Below are 20009 nucleotides of genomic sequence, written 5' to 3'. Positions count from 1 at the left end.
CAGGAAATAGTGGTGCCTTCTTTTCCAGGTTCTTCTGAAGCTGAAGCTTCTCTTGATGTAGTCCGTGCGTTGCAGATTTATCTTCACAGGACTAAGTCAACTTGTAAGTCGGGTTCACTGTTTGTGCTTTATGGGGCCAATAAGAGGGGCTGGCCCGCTTCCAAACAGTCCTTGACGAGATGGCTCAGATCAGTGGTTCGACAAGCGTATCTTTCCGCACTGATTACTCCCCCGGAGGGGATTACTGCACATTCTACCAGGTCTGTGGGTACATCCTGGGCCGCTAATCGAGGCGCCTCGGCTGAACAGCTCTGTAAGGCGGCTACTTGGTCCTCTTCCCAGACCTTTATCAAGTTTTATGCATTTGATACCTTTGCATCGGCTAATGCACAGTTTGGTAGACATGTGCTTTCCGCAGTCCAGGAGCGCCCCCCACCCGTGGGGGGACAGCTTTAGGACGTCCCAGCGTGAACTCCTGTGCCCCCTAGTGGACGAAAAAGAAAATAGGATTTATGGTCTTACCTTGATAAATCCCTTTCTTTGAGTCCATAGGGGGCACAGGACGCCCTCCCAGACGCACCTGGTAGCGGGGCTTCCTATGTAGGAAAGTTCCATGGCTTTAGGGCCTGTATGCTATGTGGGTGTGCGTTTGCTCTTCCTTCTTCTCTGGCTCTGCTCCTACCTTGGGCTTGCTAACGAAACTGGTGACCCAGGGTCAGGGGGCGGGTTATGAGGGAGAAGGGAGGCAGGGAGCATGCTGGGTACATTTTTGTAACCCTTTGGTGCACGCTCTGCTACCTCACCTCTCATACCCAGCGTGAACTCCTGTGCCCCCTATGGACTCAAAGAAAGGGATTTATCAAGGTAAGACCATAAATCCTATTTTGGTACTTGTGTATTTTGGCGGCGCCCACGATGAGGATCGCGTCCATCGTGTGTGAAAAATCGGGTCCATCGGGTCCATCGCGTCGTGTGCATTAACATGGCACACGACGCGACCGACGCGATGGACCCGATTTCTCCATAGGCTTCAATGTTAAAATATTTTAACATTGAAATCGTGTCGGTCGCGTCGGTCTTGTGCCATTATAATGGCACAAGATAAGATGGACTTGATAAAGTCCATTTTACATGGAATAAAATGAGAAATGGGCCAATATGGCCCATTTTTCATTGTATATGTCCCCGTCATGTCCAAATATAACTGCCCCCCCATTGTGAGCGGCACCCCAGTATTGACGTCAACCCGAAGCGTGGCGAGCGCAGCGGTGCGTGTCCTCCGACCTTTTCATACCCCTACTATCCACGTCGGCGTGGAGTTGAGAATAGAATAGTGTGGCGAGCGCAGCGAGCCACCGAGCCCGAAGCGTGGCGAGCGCAGCGAGCCCCGCGGATACCTTCACAGGTAAACGCGTCCCTTCGCGGACTTCACAGGTGTCCGCGTGGCCACGGACACCTGTGAAGCCCGCGTGGGGACGCGGATACCTGTGAAGGTATCCGCGTCCCCTCGCGGGGCTCGCTGCGCTCGCCACGCTTCGGGCTCGGTGGCTCGCTGCGCTCGCCACACTATTCTATTCTCAACTCCACGCCGACGTGGATAGTAGGGGTATGAAAAGGTCGTAGGAGGCGTACCGCCGCCCCTCGCGGGCTCGCTGCGCTCGCCACGCTTCGGGTTGACGTCAATACTGGGGTGCCGCTCACAATGGGGGGGCAGTTATATTTGGACATGACGGGGCCATATACAATGAGAAATGGGCCATATTGGCCCATTTCCCATTGTTTTCTATGTTAGATGGATTTTAACAACTACATTTGATCTTGTGCCATTATAATGGCACAAGTCCGACGCGACTGACAGTATTTAAATGTTAAAAATATTTTAACATTGAAGCCTATGGAGAAATCGTGTCGGTCGCGTCGGTCGCGTCGTGTGCCTTAACTTTAAGGTACAGGACGCGACGCGATGGACCCGATTTCTCCATCGGGTTCAATGTTCAAAATATTTTAACATTGAAGCCTATGGAGAAATCGGGTCCATCGCGTCGCGTCCTGTGCCTTAAAGTTAAGGCACACGATGCCCACGACGGGCGCCGCCAAAATACACAAGTACCCCTATTTTTTCAAACACAGGCTGTAACATGGCAGTTAGCAGGTGATTGGCTGGACAGTTATCTCTCCTTATCACCCTTGCATTTATCTCTTGTTATAGCTTAATCCATCTTCCCCTGTATGCCTTAAGTTAAGGCATACAATCAAAAAATCAGGCGCCCAGATATTACACAAGTACCGGAGGAGGTCACTGGTCTGGGAAGCACAGCAAGAGGCTGCCCGGACACAGGTGAGAGGGGGCAGCGCGGCCAGTGTGAGGCGGCGGGGGATGTGGTAAGAAGCCCATAGGCTTTAGAGGGGTATCGCCAGCTTTTGCCACATCTTTGCCAGTTGTTGATAGTATTCATTCTAGCACCTTTCAAAATACAGATCACAGTGTGATCTGTATTTCAGCACTGATATGCAGACCAGACCTGTGCTACAATCACCGAAGCAAAGAGCGACACCCGAGGTAGGGAAGAGGAACTGCACAGGTTTTGATAGATGCAGCCTGCCAATTTGCACATAGAACGACCTGCGCAGTGCTTATGTCAAACAGCATGGGGACACCCCACTTAAATCCATCCTGCTGTGAAACAAAGTATAGTTCATCATTTTGAAACTGACCATTTGAGCGCATTGATTGAGAGACAAAGTTGTCGCCATTTTCTGGCTGTCCCTGTTTATATAGAGATGGTTCTCTGCACACTGAAGGTTTACACAACATGAGCGGAGGAAGACAACAGGTACACACATTGATCACCTCTTTAGCCGGGAGTGATGCTGCTGCAGATAACAGGCCTCTGGGTAACGAAATACTCTCAGTAATGAAGGCTATTCGCCCCACTCCGAGATCCTTATCGCTAGGCGATCCCACTAACAGATTCCACTTGTTCAAATCTTCAAAGAGCTGGGGAATAAAAAAAAGGACGTTGAAAACAAGGTGAAAAATAAACGTAAATTGCCATAACGAAATACAGGTTCCTCAGGCAGCTGTAATGTTACATGCGTTATATTAACACCATCATTCCTCCTAGTGCTAGTGATAACACAGCGTTCTGGTCAGTCAGTAACTCTGCACAAGCACGGGCCTTGGTATGTACCATAAGTGAAACCTGAGGCAGATCAGCCGTCGTAGAACTAGAACTCCCAGCAGCCACAGGTATTAATAAGGCTGTACGTAGCAACCCACTACTATGGATTTAAGGGCCAGATTCTCTAAGCTTCAACAGTGATAAAATGGAGAGTGATAAACAGCCAGCCAATCAGCTCCTGTCTGACATTTTTCAAACACAGTCTATGACATGGCAGGTAGGAGCTGATTGGCTGGCAGTTTATCACTCTCCATTTTATCACCTTTGAAGCTTAGAGAATCTGGCCCTAAAGCTGAAATATGAGGGGGTTCAATAAGTGAGGTAAAAAAAGAAAACTTCCGTGTGTAATGATCTCTATTTCATCCTAATTTCCCGCCAGGCCAGAGCAGGTAGACCGCTGCTTCCCCTCGTGGCCATTAGACTGCGCCTCATATATCAGTCAAACTGTCCAAGCACCAGATGTAAGATGGCGGGGCTGGCGGGAACATGTATAGTTAACTAAGCATGCTGTACTGGAGGATATGGAATTAGTAAATCCATGCAGGGAAAGCTTCTGCTGTAGTCTGATCCGGGGCCACAGTTTAGTCATGTTATTGTAGATATTGAGCAAACTACAATTACCTCAGGATTATTCCATATGTCAAATGCTGCCAGGTCTGGGGAAAATAACAGAAGTCATATGGGTAAGTTCACTAAGATGGGATTTCTGTTGAAGATGAGATGTTGCCCATAGCAACAATCCGATTCTACTTATTCTTTTAGAACCTTCTAGAAGATAACAGATTGGATTGGTTGCTATGGGCAACCTTCCATCTGCATTAGAACTCACAACTTCGTAGATTTCCGTTGGACGCTGAACATTTTTACTGAATCACGCACCGGAATTAGAATTTCACAGTTAGGCCGCAGGGAGAAAAATATACGAAAATCCTTTATTTTTATGAGGCGTGGAACACTATGGGGCTGATTCAGCATGGGGCGCATAGGCCACTTCCTGCGTGGGTGGTCTGTGAACAAAACGGTGCAAGCCGACAAAAGAAAAATACTCACAAACACACACCACAAACAGAGGGAGGCGGTCGATAGGTCGAACCCTATTGGTCGGCAGTTAATAGGTCGACACAAGCAATAGGTCGATGTGGAAAAGGTTTTGAGTGAAAAAAAATCCCCACCCCCCAACACGTATCTCTTGTTCATGCAACTGCCTATACATATCTCTGTTAGGTAACTAGACATAACAGTGTGCAGTGATGGATAACCTTGGCACTCCAGCTGTTGTTGAACTATATATCCCAGCATGACTTTCTAAAGTTTTGCTATTTGGCCATGCTAAAACTGATGCAGGGCATGCTGGGATGTGTAGTTCAATAACAGCTGGCGTGTCAAGGTTAGCCATCACTGGTGCAGTGTTACTCCTCATTTGTAACTATTGTATAACACCCCTGCAGATTATCTCTATTGACTGCAATGAAATATTAATGGGCTAATTGGGTGATGGGGAATGAAAGCATTGCAATAGGCGGGTGTGGTATGTGACTCCGACAGTCATTATCCCGACTGCCCTGAGTCAGACAGCATGGCGAGCGCAAAAAAAGCCTCTTGCGGGCACGGTGGCCACCTATTCTATTCTCCCTCTATGGGGGCTGTGGACCCCCACGAGGGAAAATAGCGGTTGGCCGTTGGGCACCCGGCTGTCGGCGTTTTGACAATCGGGATCCCAACGTCGGGTAAATTACTGTCGGGATCCGGACTGTCGGGAACCTGTCCGGCACCCCAATAGGCATAAGGTATCTTTTATAATACATTGCCTATGCATTTGATGGGTTGTTAAAAACCTGGAATGTTTGCTATCTCCTGACTATTGGAAGAGGCCATGATGCTTTGCTAAATCATAGTTGGTGTCCTGGTTTGTTTGTTTAAACAGTTTTATTACTAAGCTATTGCTGGGGGAGGGTCTCACTGGGTCCTGGGTGTAGTCAGTGCTTATTTAGCTCTTCTGCTTTTATTAGCTGGTGATATATCCAGGAATCCAGGCCCTAACCACCTGCCACACTCACATCCAGCTGAATCAAAACAATATAGAAATCTAACCAACCTCATAAATGTCACATGTCACCCTCCAAGTCACACAATCAGACACGGCCTCCCCTGCAGCACTATCACATGGTGGTTTACACTTCACTCACAGCTCCAGGCCTAACAGTAAAGGAGGTGGGGTAGGTATATTACTGTCCCAGTTGTGCACATACACAGTCCTACCACTAGTTCCTTCTAGAGATGACCAAAGTGGCTCACTACGTGAAAAGAACAAGTTCTTTTAAACATTCACTACCTCACTTTGAATAAAATTCACATTAATAAGATTCATACAGCATACCTCCCAACTTTTCCTGAGCTGGAGGCGGGACGTAGCTGTGCGCGCGTTGGAAATTTCGAGGGGCGTGGCCTAATTTTGGGGCGTGGCCTATACTCGCGGCTCCCCCCGCGAGGCCACGCCCCCATTTTGCCGCTATGGGGGCATGACCCAGAGGCTCTGTGAGCCTCTAGCCATGCCCCCAGCCCCCTGGCTGCGGGAATAGACGCTGTGCGCATGCGCACAGCGTTTATTCCCCGCTGCTTAGCAGCCGACAGGGGGGACTCCCAACAGCCCCCCTCACCGCGGGACACTGCCGGCCGCGGGAGGGACAGCGGGACAGGCCCTGATAATCGGGACTGTCCCTCTGTAATCGGGACTGTTGGGAGGTATGATACAGTTCACTGATTATCTCAGACTCATGAGTCAGTGCAGTACCTCTAATCTACCATGTGTGGCACTGTTGTGCTCAGGCAAATGCATTGTGTGAAGCAGAACTATACTGCCATGCTTCCTTCCCCCAGTATATTAGGTCACAAGCTCCACTCCCAATCAGCCAAAGACACAGTGCAGTACCTCTAAGCTACCATGTGTGGCACTGTTGTGCTCAGGCAAATGCATTGTGTGAAGCAGAACTATACTGCCATGCTTCCTTCCCCCAGTATATTAAGTCACAGGCTACACTCCCAATCAGCCAAAGACACAGTGCAGTACCTCTAAGCTACCATGTGTGGCACTGTTGTGCTCAGGCAAATGCATTGTGTGAAGCAGAACTATACTGCCATGCTTCCTTTCCCCAGTATATTAAGTCACAGGCTACACTCCCAATCAGCCAAAGACACAGTGCTACCTCTAAGCTACCATGTGTGGCACTGCTATGCTCAGGAAAATGCATTGTATGAAAAGGAAACTGAACATCTTAACAATAGGCCTCCAAGAACTGAAGTCCTAACGTTCACCTTTTAGTGAGCAACAGCTCACTTGTGGTTTTTTTAAAGAACCAGTTTACTCACAAATTACACTTCTCGGGTTCCATCACTCACATTCACATCATTTGAAGTTCCCTCTATCAGGGTTATCACCCTTTCTCTCTGCGTGTTGCAGCTATCTATCGCCCACCTGGGCTTCCCAAACATCAACTTCTGGAAGATTTCTCTGCCTGGCTCCCACACGTATTATCTTCTGACATTTCCACCATTATCACGGGTGATTTCAATATCGCTATTGACAGCCCACTTTCTCCTCATGCCTCTAACCTCCTCTCTCTAACAGCCTCTCTTGGCCTCGCCCAATGGCCTCTACTCACAAGGAGGGCCACTGCCTTGATCTTGTATTCACTAGGTTGTGCTCTGTTTCTGAATTCACTAACACCCCATTCCCTCTCTCGGATCACAACCTTATCACCTTATCAGTCCATGTTTTCCAGACCACCTAGCTAGGGCATAGGTGCAGTCATTACAAACTGTCACTGTTGGTAGATTAAGAAGACCGATTTGGCCACTCCTGAGTTTACACCATGAGTTTGAAGAAACTCAGGAGCCCGAGGTGTGCTCCCTACCACCAGTGCTGTGCCTAAACACGTGCAAAAGTGGCCGTGCGATCGAGTGGGCTTATCTCCCGAAGGAGACGGGCCCCGTTTTTCCCCTAACCCCTCTCAACCATAAGGCCGAAGAGAGGAAAGTAGGGAACGGTGGGTCCTCTTCGCCGAAGCTTAGAGAGACCCTCATTCCTCAACCCCCGAAAGGGTTAGGACGGTGGGTCCTCCGCACCCCATGGTTTGGAGAGACCCGCAGTGGACTTCCCTCCGCCTTGCGGCTCGGGGTCGTCCTCGGGGGGACCGCAGCTCTCCCCAAAAGGCGAGAGCTTTGGCACATTGGGGAAATGGAAGGCCCGTAAGGGACGACCACACAACCCAAAAAAACGTGACACACTACAGAAAACAGAAAACGTGTAAAAGTGCACGAACGTGAAGAGGGAAAAGAAATAAATAATAAAGAGGACCCCAGCCAGAAGGCCGGGGTGGGGGGTGTGAAAAATTGTCCTACCCCATCCAAAAGGACGGGGTGAGGACGTGAAGCGCTAGCCTAAAGGGAAGTGCGCAGTGCTAGTGCTTACTAGTGCATGGTGATTTGGGGATCACCCGTGCATGTTCGGCACCCCCGAGTTTCCCCGGGGGCACAGTGCAGCCTCGGACTCCAGGCAGCCAGCCAGTCAGCGTCCGACCAAGTGTTTCTCCGCCTCACCAGCAGGCCCTTTCCGGCCCCCCGGCATGGGAATGGATACTCCACCGGGCTTTTCGATGAGTCTCCCCCGCAGCGGCCGAATAGACCAACCGAAGGAGAAGAAAACACCTACTCAGTCCCGACGTTTCACCTCTCCCAGGGATTGAGTTTACACCATATCGCACCTAACTGAATGACCTCCAGACAGAAGGAAATGTGGGAATCAGGTTATTAGTGAAGCACTATTTCAGAGCAACCTCGTCATACAATGGGTGACAAAGACTGGAAAAGAAAGTACCTGAATACGGTCAATGAGGAAGGCCTTGTTGCCCAACTTCAGGCAGAACTTATCCTCCGCTGGGCCCTGCCGCTCACTATGGATCTTCCTGCCCTGGGTGCAGAAGGTGAAGGAGCTGCTCCGATGTAACTGGCGCACACAGCTCCTGATCAGCAAAGCGTAAGACGAGCGTAAGCGCAGCCACAAATACACGTAGCAGAGGGTAATGAGCATGGCGTTCACACACGTGCAGCATGGAGGACAGGGGCCCCAGGGCCCACTGATTAGAGTTCTCGCATAGGTGTAAAATGTCGGGGGATCCCTGAGGCTCGGTTCTCGTTACATCCAGAATCAAAATCCTGCTCTATGGAACAAAACAAAAACAATAAAAAAAAACAAATAGACAAAGACAGAAGTTTCGGCACCAAGTGCCTACACAAACGTCCCCCCCAGCAGCCTAACCCCTCACGAAGTGCCTACCCCTAACCATCCCACCTGGCAGCCTAACGCCTCACCAAGCGATGACCCTAACAGTCACCTCCAGCAGCCTAACCTTAACCCCCCCAGCAAATGCCTATCCCTAACCATCCCCATCAGCAGTCTAACCCTAATCCACCACCAAATGGCTACACCTAACCGTCCCCTCCAGCAGCCTAACCCACTACCAAGTGCCAACACCTAACCATCATCTCCAGCAGCCTAACCCTAATCCACCACCAAATGGCTACACCTAACCGTCCCCTCCAGCAGCCTAACCCTAATCCACCACCAAGTGCCAACACCTAACCGTCCCCTCCAGCAGCCTAACCCTAATCCACTACCAAGTGCCAGCACCTAACCATCATCTCCAGCAGCCTAACCCTAATCCACCACCAAGTGCCTACCCCTAATGTCCCCTACAGCAGCCTAACCCCTCACAAAATGACTACCCCTAACTGTCCCACCCAGCAGCCTAACGCCTCACCAAGCGATGACCCTAACAGTCACCTCCAGCAGCCTAAACTTAACCCCCCACCAAAAGCCTAACCCACCATTTCACTGTTGACCATCTGGTGTCTGCCTACTTTATTTACAGTGTATTCAACTGGTTTCTCCTCAAAACAGCCCAAACGTTGCTTAATAAACCACATTACACAGCAAAGAACCCTACTATTACAGAAATAAAGACGCCTGCCTAACAGGGAAAGGGGACACATGCACATATATCTATCTATAAGTCAAGTATGGGGAATCTTCGGCCATCCAGCTGTTGTTAAACAACACATCCCAGCATGCCCTGCAACAGTTTTAGTATGGCCAAATAGCAAAACTGTAGCAGGGGATGCTGGGATGTGCAGTTGAACAACAGGTGGAGGGCCGAAGGTTCCCCATCCCTACTATAAGTAATAAAATAATATTGGCACCTCCTTGCAGAGCTACGCTCCAAGCCACTCAACTACTTAGCAGCACATTCCAGCCACTAAAGGGTGACATGAGAACAGTCAACACACATTTTATGGGGCTGTCCCACGGTGGGGTGGCCAGTAGGGAGTCGCCCTGCCAGTCGTTGCTCTGCTGCACAGAGCAGCAGTAAATACACGCTGTGCACATGCGCGCAGCATCTAGTCAAGAAGATAGAGGGATGGGGGGCATAGCCAGCAGCTCACAGAGCTCTGGCCATGCACCCATTGTGGAGAAAATGGGGGTGTGGCCTCACAGGAGGGATCCTCATTAATTATTCATGTTTTGGGCGTGCTTTACATGCACCAGGCAGAAAGTAATTAACAATAAAAAATGCTAAAATAGCTGTACCAATAATAGGTAATATGTAGATAAAACAGGGGGTTACAATAAAATCATAATAAAGGACATTCAATCGGCATCATAGTAAATTGTGGGCATTTGGAGTATATATATATATTACCACACAGACGTCACAGATGTTAGTCCCATATAGCAGCAGATATCCAGGTGGCCAAAGGCAGTCCCAAAACACAGAGTCCAGTGGTAGAATTAGGTTCCTCTGGTGGGAAAGATGGTAAACCTGGAGGAAGAATGGAGTATCCAGTCGCTGCCTCGGATGATGAGTCCGGATGGGGTGGTGCAGGTGCACGGTGCGTGGTCAGCTGTGGTAGAATTTAAGCCCAATGGTGATGCGATCAAAGGGAATGTCCAACAGTGGGTGGCTCAACGCGTTTCCCTGGGTCAAACACCCAGCTTCTTCAGGAGCAGGTATATGTGTGTCACCCTGCTAGGCTGTTTAAATACCCTGCTGGTAATTACCAAATTGGGAACAGCTGTACAATATGCATAAGGATTTAGGATACCGTTCATAAAAATAAATAATTTGACCTTTGACCAGAAGGCAGATTCTACTAGTTAGTTGTCACAAAATAAATACATATAATAATTCATGTGGAAATAATATTTTAAAATCATTATACCAAAGGTTCCCGAGTCATGTGATCCATAATGGTCACATGGTTCGGAAGTGATGTAAATAAAGAAGTATATATATACATATTATGCCATTTAATAATGGATCAGTCGTACCAATCTGTAATTTATAGTTTTATTAGTTGTGTGTAGGTATAATCAGAGAGTGGAAAACATGCTTAAATAAGCTGGATAATACCGAGGAGAGACCAACTACATCATGGGTCACGTGACAAGCTCCTATTGGTCTACAACAAGCACGTGATCAGCTACATCACGCAGCATTCTCTCTCCTCGGTATTATCCAGCTTATTTAAGCATGTTTTCCACTCTCTGATTATACCTACACACAACTAATAAAACTATAAATTACAGATTGGTACGACTGATCCATTATTAAATGGCATAATATGTATATATATACTTCTTTATTTACATCACTTCCGAACCATGTGACCATTATGGATCACATGACTCGGGAACCTTTGGTATAATGATTTTAAAATATTATTTCCACATGAATTATTATATGTATTTATTTTGTGACAACTAACTAGTAGAATCTGCCTTCTGGTCAAAGGTCAAATTATTTATTTTTATGAACGGTATCCTAAATCCTTATGCATATTGTACAGCTGTTCCCAATTTGGTAATTACCAGCAGGGTATTTAAACAGCCTAGCAGGGTGACACACATATACCTGCTCCTGAAGAAGCTGGGTGTTTGACCCAGGGAAACGCGTTGAGCCACCCACTGTTGGACATTCCCTTTGATCGCATCACCATTGGGCTTAAATTCTACCACAGCTGACCACGCACCGTGCACCTGCACCACCCCATCCGGACTCATCATCCGAGGCAGCGACTGGATACTCCATTCTTCCTCCAGGTTTACCATCTTTCCCACCAGAGGAACCTAATTCTACCACTGGACTCTGTGTTTTGGGACTGCCTTTGGCCACCTGGATATCTGCTGCTATATGGGACTAACATCTGTGACGTCTGTGTGGTAATATATATATATACTCCAAATGCCCACAATTTACTATGATGCCGATTGAATGTCCTTTATTATGATTTTATTGTAACCCCCTGTTTTATCTACATATTACCTATTATTGGTACAGCTATTTTAGCATTTTTTATTGATAATAAATATTGTAAAGGATACCGTTCCATTATACCATTTTTTATATTCTTTATAAAAATTAACTTCAGCCAGCGCTGGTACACCTCCCCCTTTTTTCCTACTCATTTGTTTCGAGACCTGACAAGTCTCAGTACCAGCTGCAGATAGTAGCGCACTGATCACCAGACCTTTCTTTTTTCCAGAAAGTAATTAACGGCTACTGCTTACCGCAAGTCCAGACATGCAAAAATATAAGCAACTAAGGAGCTTCAAAAAGTGATAAAGTGGAGAGTGATAAACAACCAGCTCCTACCTGTCATTTTTTAAACCCAGCCTGTAACATGACAGGTACTAGCTGATTGGCTGGCTGTTTATCGATCTCCATTTTAACACTTTTTGAAGCTTGTTACATGTGGCCCTAAATTCTTAACACCAGGAACCAGGGGGGAGTTCATTATTATTCAGTATATTGCATTCTCTTATTAACGCAATATAAGAAAATGCTTTGCAGAGGTGTCCAAAGTGACCCTATGGCAAGCTATATGTGTGACAGATAAAGTTAGACGCCAGCGTTATATTGATGCGTGGACGACGGTCACATGGTCGATATGAGTTTCTCTCACTTTTTTGGGGGGCCCAAATGTCACAGGTCAACTTGGTTCATACTGTACTATCCAAGTGGACATAGAGTGAGATTATAATAGTGTGCCGGGCCATGTGAAAAACTTCTGTCCTCGACCGTGTCACCGCCGACCACCAACCCATCACGCTGGTGTCTAACTTCCATTACTGTCGCGGTCGACTATATTTAGGCATCAAACTAGATGGGTTTGACTTAGGGTGGTCAATGTAGACCTTGTAGATTCACTATACCATAACCCCAGGCACCCTGCCATTAACACCAGCTACCGTCAGTATGTACCAGTGTTCCCAGCTGCAGAAAGTACCCATTGTCTATGGTAGAGGAATCAGTAGGGTTCAGGGAGCAGTACCAGGCACCCTGCTGCCATTACTATCAGCTACCCTCAATAGTAACAAGTGTCCCAATCTGCAGCTGGCTCCTCTGGCCTCTGGTATAGGGATCAGCAGGGACCAGCATGCACCGTGACCTGTCAGACATCACATAACAGGGCAGTGAGGGCACAGAGAAGAACTCACATTCACTTCTGGAGAGCTGGAGAAACGAAACCAAACTCCATTCACACAGGAGTACACACTACCCTGCTGCGCCTGTCACATCACTCTGACCAATCACTGCAGGTCAATATCTGTAACACAGAGGCTCATTGACGGTTTGTTACTTTTTCCTGGATTGGTGGATATATGACAGGGAAAAGTTAGTTGGTTTTGATTGGATAACGCTGCCGATCTCCTCCAATAGGAAGCGCTGTGGTATATGTAGGGGCGGGGTAATGATGTCGGTGGTAGAAAGGGACTGGATAATGAGGGCGGGGCGTTTGAGGGTGGGACGTAACTGTCCTACCGGCTCAGAGTAGGCAGGGCAGTCTGTCTATCATCCACAACCACCAGTCCCGCTCGCAGTTGAAGGCCGGTAGTGCATGCTGGGACTTGTAGTATTTTTTAGATACACCATAAGAGATAGCTGCTGACAGAATTATTCAGTATTGATTTGTTAAACAATAACGTTTGTATGTATATTTTGCATAATGAACCTCCAGTGGCCTATGGAGGCACTTGCAGGACTTGCTGATACTTGTGGTTCAACATCTGTAGACATCCGCAGGTTGGCTTATGGTACACAAAGGGGCAGTAGTGCTGTGTGGCCTCCGTGTATTGCCAAGAATCATGGTAGCACAACATTGTCCACCCCAACATGGGTGTGAGCTATGGGAAATGTCACCATTACTAACTCTGACGCCGCCGCGGAATTGTCCCTGTAATATGTACAATACCAGGCTATGCTGAGACTTGTAGTTCTACATCACCATAGAGCCACCGGTTCTCTTCTTCTGGGTTTCTGAGCCAGTAAATCTAAAATACTGACAGGGTAAGCTGGAACATGTAGTTCTTCCCACAAGTTGTCTTCCTTTAGCCTATATTTAGCATGCAACAAGCTATAGTCTGCCCAAACAGAGTGCAGTTTATGAAATACAGCACATCAGACATATGTAGGCCCAATGATCACAGTAAGCCACTAAGCTTATACTAAGGGCCCCCAATTCTGACGGGTCGGGACGAGAAATCAGGTGAAATCCACCCAAATCGCAAGTGTATGACATGAGAGTAGGAGGTTGTATAGGCTGCACATAAGATAAGTCTTATGTGCAGCCGTCAGTGGCACATCGCAGATGCGCGATGTATTGCATCCGATACGGTGCATTGGTACGATATTTTGCATAAATACTGAACGATATGATGAATGAAATCTAGTAATATGCAGCTTTTTGTGAGCAACTTGTTAAAATTGGGCTACATGTACAGACGACAGAAACCTTCCCTAACAACCCGCGGGAGCGAGCATTGTTCATTGCATAAACACTGGATGATATTTTGAACGATATCGTTCAGAAGGGCTAAAATGAAAGATATTGTTCAAAATATTGCCAAGTGTGTATGCACCTTAAGGGGTCGATCCTATGATCCCCGATGTGTGCAGATGATTCGCCGAGTGCGAATCATCACAACATCGGGCCCACTTTACGGCAGGACGAATTCAATGAAAAGTGTTTGCACGTTGCACTTCCATAGGGGTGCGAGCAAATTTCAGTGAATTTGGCCCTGCGAAAGGTGTGTTAGGGCTAATTTGGGTTCCGTTTTCAGCGTGAAAATGGCAGCTTGCAACCTTCGGGGTTAATAGGATCGACCCCTGAGACCCAGGAATGTAGGCCCACTTTGAGCAAATTACCAGGTAGAAATTAGTTTAGCAGTGTGAGCAGGGTATCAATATATCTGAGATTAGTACAGTGGTTTAAAGTGTTGGTACCACAGGTCATAGAGAGGACAATAGGTCATCAGTTGCAGTTACCATTACTAGTACAAGAATGTACCTACTGCTTTCAGGTTCAGGACACATGGGGGGAGGGGGGATTTAATTTGCCACTGTAAATAACCTCAGCTAAATTATCCCTAAACGGTGACTCAATTACCCCAGATAGCCGACACTATCAGGGATTTTGTTCCCCAGTTGGAGGCGGGAGAAAAAATATCCCACATAGCTGCCATTTTTAATGACCGCAATTGTGATTAACATGCAATCACAATAAATTCCTAGATCCCTGTGTTTTTATCAAAATCAAAAGATAAAAATGGGGTAATTGAATTACCTCCACAAAAAAAGTTAGTAAATCAAGTATTTAATGCAGGTTTTCAGCACGAAAACTGGATCGCAGGTAATGGAATTCCACCCTATAGCTCTGGCAAATTACTGTGTGTATGCATGGAAAAGGCCGTGGCTGGGTTTCCCGTGTCATGGGAACCTGGCTTTGCAGCACAACCCTGTCTTTCTATATGCCAGGTGCCAGCGCAAGGAGGTGGAGCTACTCAGCCAACCCCTGCCTTGCTGTGTGGCCGGACCAGTCAGTCAGGCCTTCTGCCCTTTTAGCATTTGCCAGAAATGCCAGTTGGCTAGCCGGCTCTTTTAACACCAGATTAATGGTGTTCCCTAAAGTGTAGGATTCCTTAACGTATGAGGTGATGATGGTAATTCTAGTAAAATAAAGTCAAAATTAATTGTAATTAGTTTAATTAGGCCGATAGTAACACGGTGTGTAAAATAATAATGGCCTCAAATTACCCCAAAATCAGCTTTTTCATTTTTATACACCCAAATTTCATTAATTCATTTATTTGAGTGAAAAATAATAGCTTTTTATGATTTTTTACAATTTATTTGATTTGTAAGTAGCCTCAATTTACCCCAAAATCTCTTTTTTTTATGTGTAATTAAACAAAATGAATTTGCACACTTGCTCCTAATTGGATAGAGTCATTTATTTATTATTTATTTACAGTGTCTTATATAGCGCAGCAGATTCCGTTGCAGTGTCTTATATAGCGCAGCAGATTCCGTTACAGGGTCTTATATAGCGCAGCAGATTCCGTTACAGTGTGTTATATACCGCAGCAGATTCCGTTACAGTGTCTTATATAGCGCAGCAGATTCCGTTACAGGGTCTTATATAGCGCAGCAGATTCCGTTACAGTGTCTTATATAGCGCAGCAGATTCCGTTACAGTGTCTTATATAGCGCAGCAGATTCCGTTACAGTGTCTTATATAGCGCAGCAGATTCAGTTACAGTGTCTTATATAGCGCAGCAGATTCCGTTACAGCGTCTTATATAGCGCAGCAGATTCCGTTACAGCGTCTTATATAGCGCAGCAGATTCCGTTACAGTGTCTTATATAGCTCAGCAGATTCAGTTACAGTGTCTTATATAGCGCAGCAGATTCCGTTACAGTGTCTTATATAGCGCAGCAGATTCAGTTACAGGGTCTTATATAGCGCAGCAGATTCCGTTACAGTGTCTTATATATCGCAGCAGATTCCGTTACAGTGTCTTATATAGCGCAGCAGATTCCATTACAGCGTCTTATATAGCACAGCAGATTCCGTTACAGTGTCTTATATAGCGCAGCAGATTCTGTTACAGTGTCTTATATAGCACAGCAGATTCTGTTACAGCGTCTTAAATAGCGCCGCAGATTCCGTTACAGGGTCTTATATAGCGCAGCAGATTCCGTTACAGTGTCTTACATAGCGCAGCAGATTCCGTTACAGCGTCTTATATAGCGCAGCAGATTTCGTTACAGCGTCTTATATAGCGCAGTAGATTCCGCTACAGTGTCTTATATAGCGCAGCAGATTCCGTTACAGCGTCTTATATGGCGCAGCAGATTCCATTACAGCGTCTTATATAGCGCAGCAGATTCCGTTATAGTTTCTTATATAGCGCAGCAGATTCCGTTACAGTGTCTTATATAGCGCAGCAGATTCCGTTACAGCGTCTTAAATAGCGCCGCAGATTCCGTTACAGGGTCTTATATAGCGCAGCAGATTCCGTTACAGTGTCTTACATAGCGCAGCAGATTCCGTTACAGCGTCTTATATAGCGCAGCAGATTTCGTTACAGCGTCTTATATAGCGCAGTAGATTCCGCTACAGTGTCTTATATAGCGCAGCAGATTCCGTTACAGCGTCTTATATGGCGCAGCAGATTCCATTACAGCGTCTTATATAGCGCAGCAGATTCCGTTATAGTTTCTTATATAGCGCAGCAGATTCCGTTACAGTGTCTTATATAGCGCAGCAGATTCCGTTACAGTGTCTTATATAGCGCAGCAGATTCTGTTACAGTGTCTTATATAGCGCAGCAGATTCCGTTACAGTGTCTTATATAGCGCAGCAGATTCCGTTACAGCGTCTTATATAGCGCAGCAGATTCTATTACAGTGTCTTATATAGCGCAGCAGTTTCCGTTACAGTGTCTTATATAGCGCAGCAGATTCCGTTACAGGGTCTTATATAGCGCAGCAGATTCCGTTACAGTGTCTTATATAGCGCAGCAGATTCCGTTACAGTGTCTTATATAGCGCAGCAGATTCCGTTACAGTATCTTATATAGCGCAGCAGATTCCGTTACAGTGTCTTATATAGCGCAGCAGATTCCGTTACAGTGTCTTATATAGCGCAGCAGATTCCGTTACAGTGTCTTATATAGCGCCGCAGATTCCGTTACAGTGTCTTATATAGCGCAGCAGATTCCGTTACAGTGTCTTATATAGCGCCGCAGATTCCGTTACAGTGTCTTATATAGCGCAGCAGATTCCGTTACAGTGTCTTACATAGTGCAGCAGATTCCGTTACAGCGTCTTATATAGCGCAGCAGATTCCGTTACAGTGTCTTATATAGCGCAGCAGATTCCGTTACAGTGTCTTATATAGGGCAGCAGATTCCATTACAGTGTGTTATATAGCGCAGCAGATTCCGTTACAGCGTCTTATATAGCGCAGCAGATTCCGTTGCGCTTTACAATAGTAGACAGTGATAAAACAAACTGGGTAACAACAAACAGACTTGGAGGTAGGAGGGCCCTGCTGCAAGCTTACAATCTATAGGGATATAGGGGGGAAACACAAGGACAGAGTCATGAGATTTGTTCTGCCAATTACGATTTTTTACTAGTAAGTAAAAAACTATTTTGCCGCGTACATCTGGCTACTTGTTTCCCAACCAGAATCGCCAATCTGATCGCTACAGCCATCAATGAGCAGCAATGAATTGCTAAAATTCCTCATGTTAAAAATCACAGATTTGCTGATCCTTACAATTTTTGGGATGGGATTGGGGGATTGAAATCTTTAAATTTGTCTGGAGATCTGGAAATTGGGCCAATCCATCGCAGATTTATTGGGGCCGAACAGCAGCGTCTCTTTACAGCACTCTAACTCCACATACACACTGAGCGATATTTTAAACGATATCACTCATTTTCAGCCTTCTGAGAGATATCATTTATAATATCGCTTAGCATGCTCCCGTGCATAGTTAACGATGCCCTCTGTCATCTGTACATTCAGGTAGGGATGGCCATCGTTGCCATTGCCATTGATGGTTGCCATCGATGGCAATTCTGCAACTGGCCATCGATAGTGCTAAACTATGCAATGGCTGACCATCAATATTTTTACATATCGATGGTCAGCCATTGGCCTGTGGGCCAATCAAACCACGCGGGCAGGGCTACACAGGTGTCGGGGGCGGAGCTATGCTCTGTGTCCCGACACTTTGAAAAAAAAAAGAGCAAAACATCGTTTTGCTGTTCCATCTATGGAGGGAAATCATCTGGTTCTCCTCCATCGATGGCAAAAGTATTTGGCATCGGCCATGAACCATCGATTATTTTGAATCATCGATGGCCATCCCTACATGCAGGTCAATTTTGATCACATCGTTAATGACTGCATGTACGTTGCAGTGTCCCAATGACATCACTGAATGATATTGTTCAGTGTGTACGCTCAATATCGGTTGCCCGGTGTACTGGGGAAATTCAAGAGAAAATCTTTGACGATAACGCTCATGGGGGCTAATTCAGTTGCCCACGCAGATACATCATCCCATAGAGAATCCATGGTTGAGTCAGTGAGGTCTTCTGAGTTCATGTTTGTTGTCCTGTAGCTTCTGTTTTACTATATAGTTCTCCTACTCATCAGTGTTACTATACTGACAATCATGTTCCATATCCCCAGTGATAGCTGGGGGCCAAATACAGCAGTGACAGATGGATTAACCTGTTGTGCTGCGGCTGGGGGTTGGGCTGAGGACCGAGTTAATTATCTACACTGCATTCAGTAAGGAAAGATAAGGACTGTGATAAGGGGGATGGAGGCCTGAGGTCCTGGCTGCAGTGTGCGGAAAGGTGAGACCCGGCTGATGATAAATAGACAGTGCTGTCAGATGCCTGGCTGTCACTGGCTGAGTGAGAAGGGAACATCTGTCTTATATGTGACAGCTCAGGTACAGTCCAATCTCCAGCACCATCATCAGTCCTTATAGTGATCCATCTGTAGCATCTCATTATACCTGCCCACGGCTTATATTATAGGCCGTTGTATTATTATTTACTGCAGCAATGCTTTCCTCTTACTTCATCATTATCTTTTATTGCATTTATTCTATTTATATGGTGCCACAAGGGTTCTGCAGCGCCTAACAAAGTAATTATACTAATGCGCAAAATAAGAACACAGCCACACAGTACAAGGCAATGGGCCTAATTCGGAACTCATCGCAGGACAGATTTTTTTTCTCAAAATGGACAAAACAATGCTGCGCTGCAGCTGGGGCCGATGTAACAGGTGCAGAGAGTTAGATTTGGGGGAGTTATATTATTTATGTGCAAAGTAAATACTGGCTGCTTTATTTTTACACTGCAATTTAGATTTCAGTTTGAACACACCCCACCCAAATCTAAAGGCCCCCCTACACTAGTGTGATTTTGGTCCGATTTGACCCAATTACGATGGATCGGGTGGATAAATCGGACCAAATATCATGTGTTTGACATCCCGCATTGGAGTCGGTGGTCAGATGGGCTGCACATAAGATAAATCTTATGTGCAGCCCAAAGCCAGGCGGGGGACGCCACAAGCCGGCAAGGAGACACAGAGAGGCAGGCGAAGGGAACAGGGCGGCGGACAAATTAATAAAAAACAAAAACATACAAATGAATGGGCAACCACTTATTGACTGAGAGCTCTCTCAGCCAATCAGTGGCCATTCAATTGGGAGGCTGCTGATTGGCTGAGAGAGCTCTCAGCCAATCAGTGTCTTCCCATTCATTTGTATGCGTTTTACCTGGCTCCCCCTGCCCGGCTCTCCACGAAACCGGCTGAAGTGGGTGTTGTAAAGTGCAACGGAATATGCTGCGCTATATAAGAAACTGTTAATAAATAAAAAAAAAAAATAAG

General features: G+C 46.4%; 1 protein-coding gene across 5 annotated transcripts in view; it reads right to left on the bottom strand.

Moving 5' to 3' along the window:
* Nucleotides 1–12882, bottom strand: part of HLCS (holocarboxylase synthetase) — a 161556-nt gene extending 148674 nt beyond the window's left edge. The window contains exons 1-3 of one of the 5 annotated variants that reach the window (XM_083171726.1): nt 12736–12882; nt 8056–8398; nt 2843–2998 (exon numbers count right to left, since the gene is read on the bottom strand). In XM_083171726.1, coding sequence (XP_083027852.1) covers nt 2843–2998; nt 8056–8268 — 369 coding nt within the window. In that variant the 5' untranslated portion in view covers nt 8269–8398; nt 12736–12882. Of the gene's footprint in view, nt 1–2842; nt 2999–8055; nt 8399–12499; nt 12640–12735 lie in introns of those variants that run through there. The other 4 variants (XM_083171730.1, XM_083171728.1, XM_083171727.1 and 1 more) reach the window with 4 other exon arrangements.
* Between the last annotated feature and the right edge of the window lie 7127 nt (nt 12883–20009).

This window comes from Crinia signifera, chromosome 2 (genome assembly GCF_055691185.1).
Source record: "Crinia signifera chromosome 2, ASM5569118v1, whole genome shotgun sequence".
NCBI lineage: Eukaryota > Metazoa > Chordata > Amphibia > Anura > Myobatrachidae > Crinia > Crinia signifera.
Note: the sequence above shows the minus strand (reverse complement) of the source record. Positions and strands in the feature narration are given on the sequence as shown.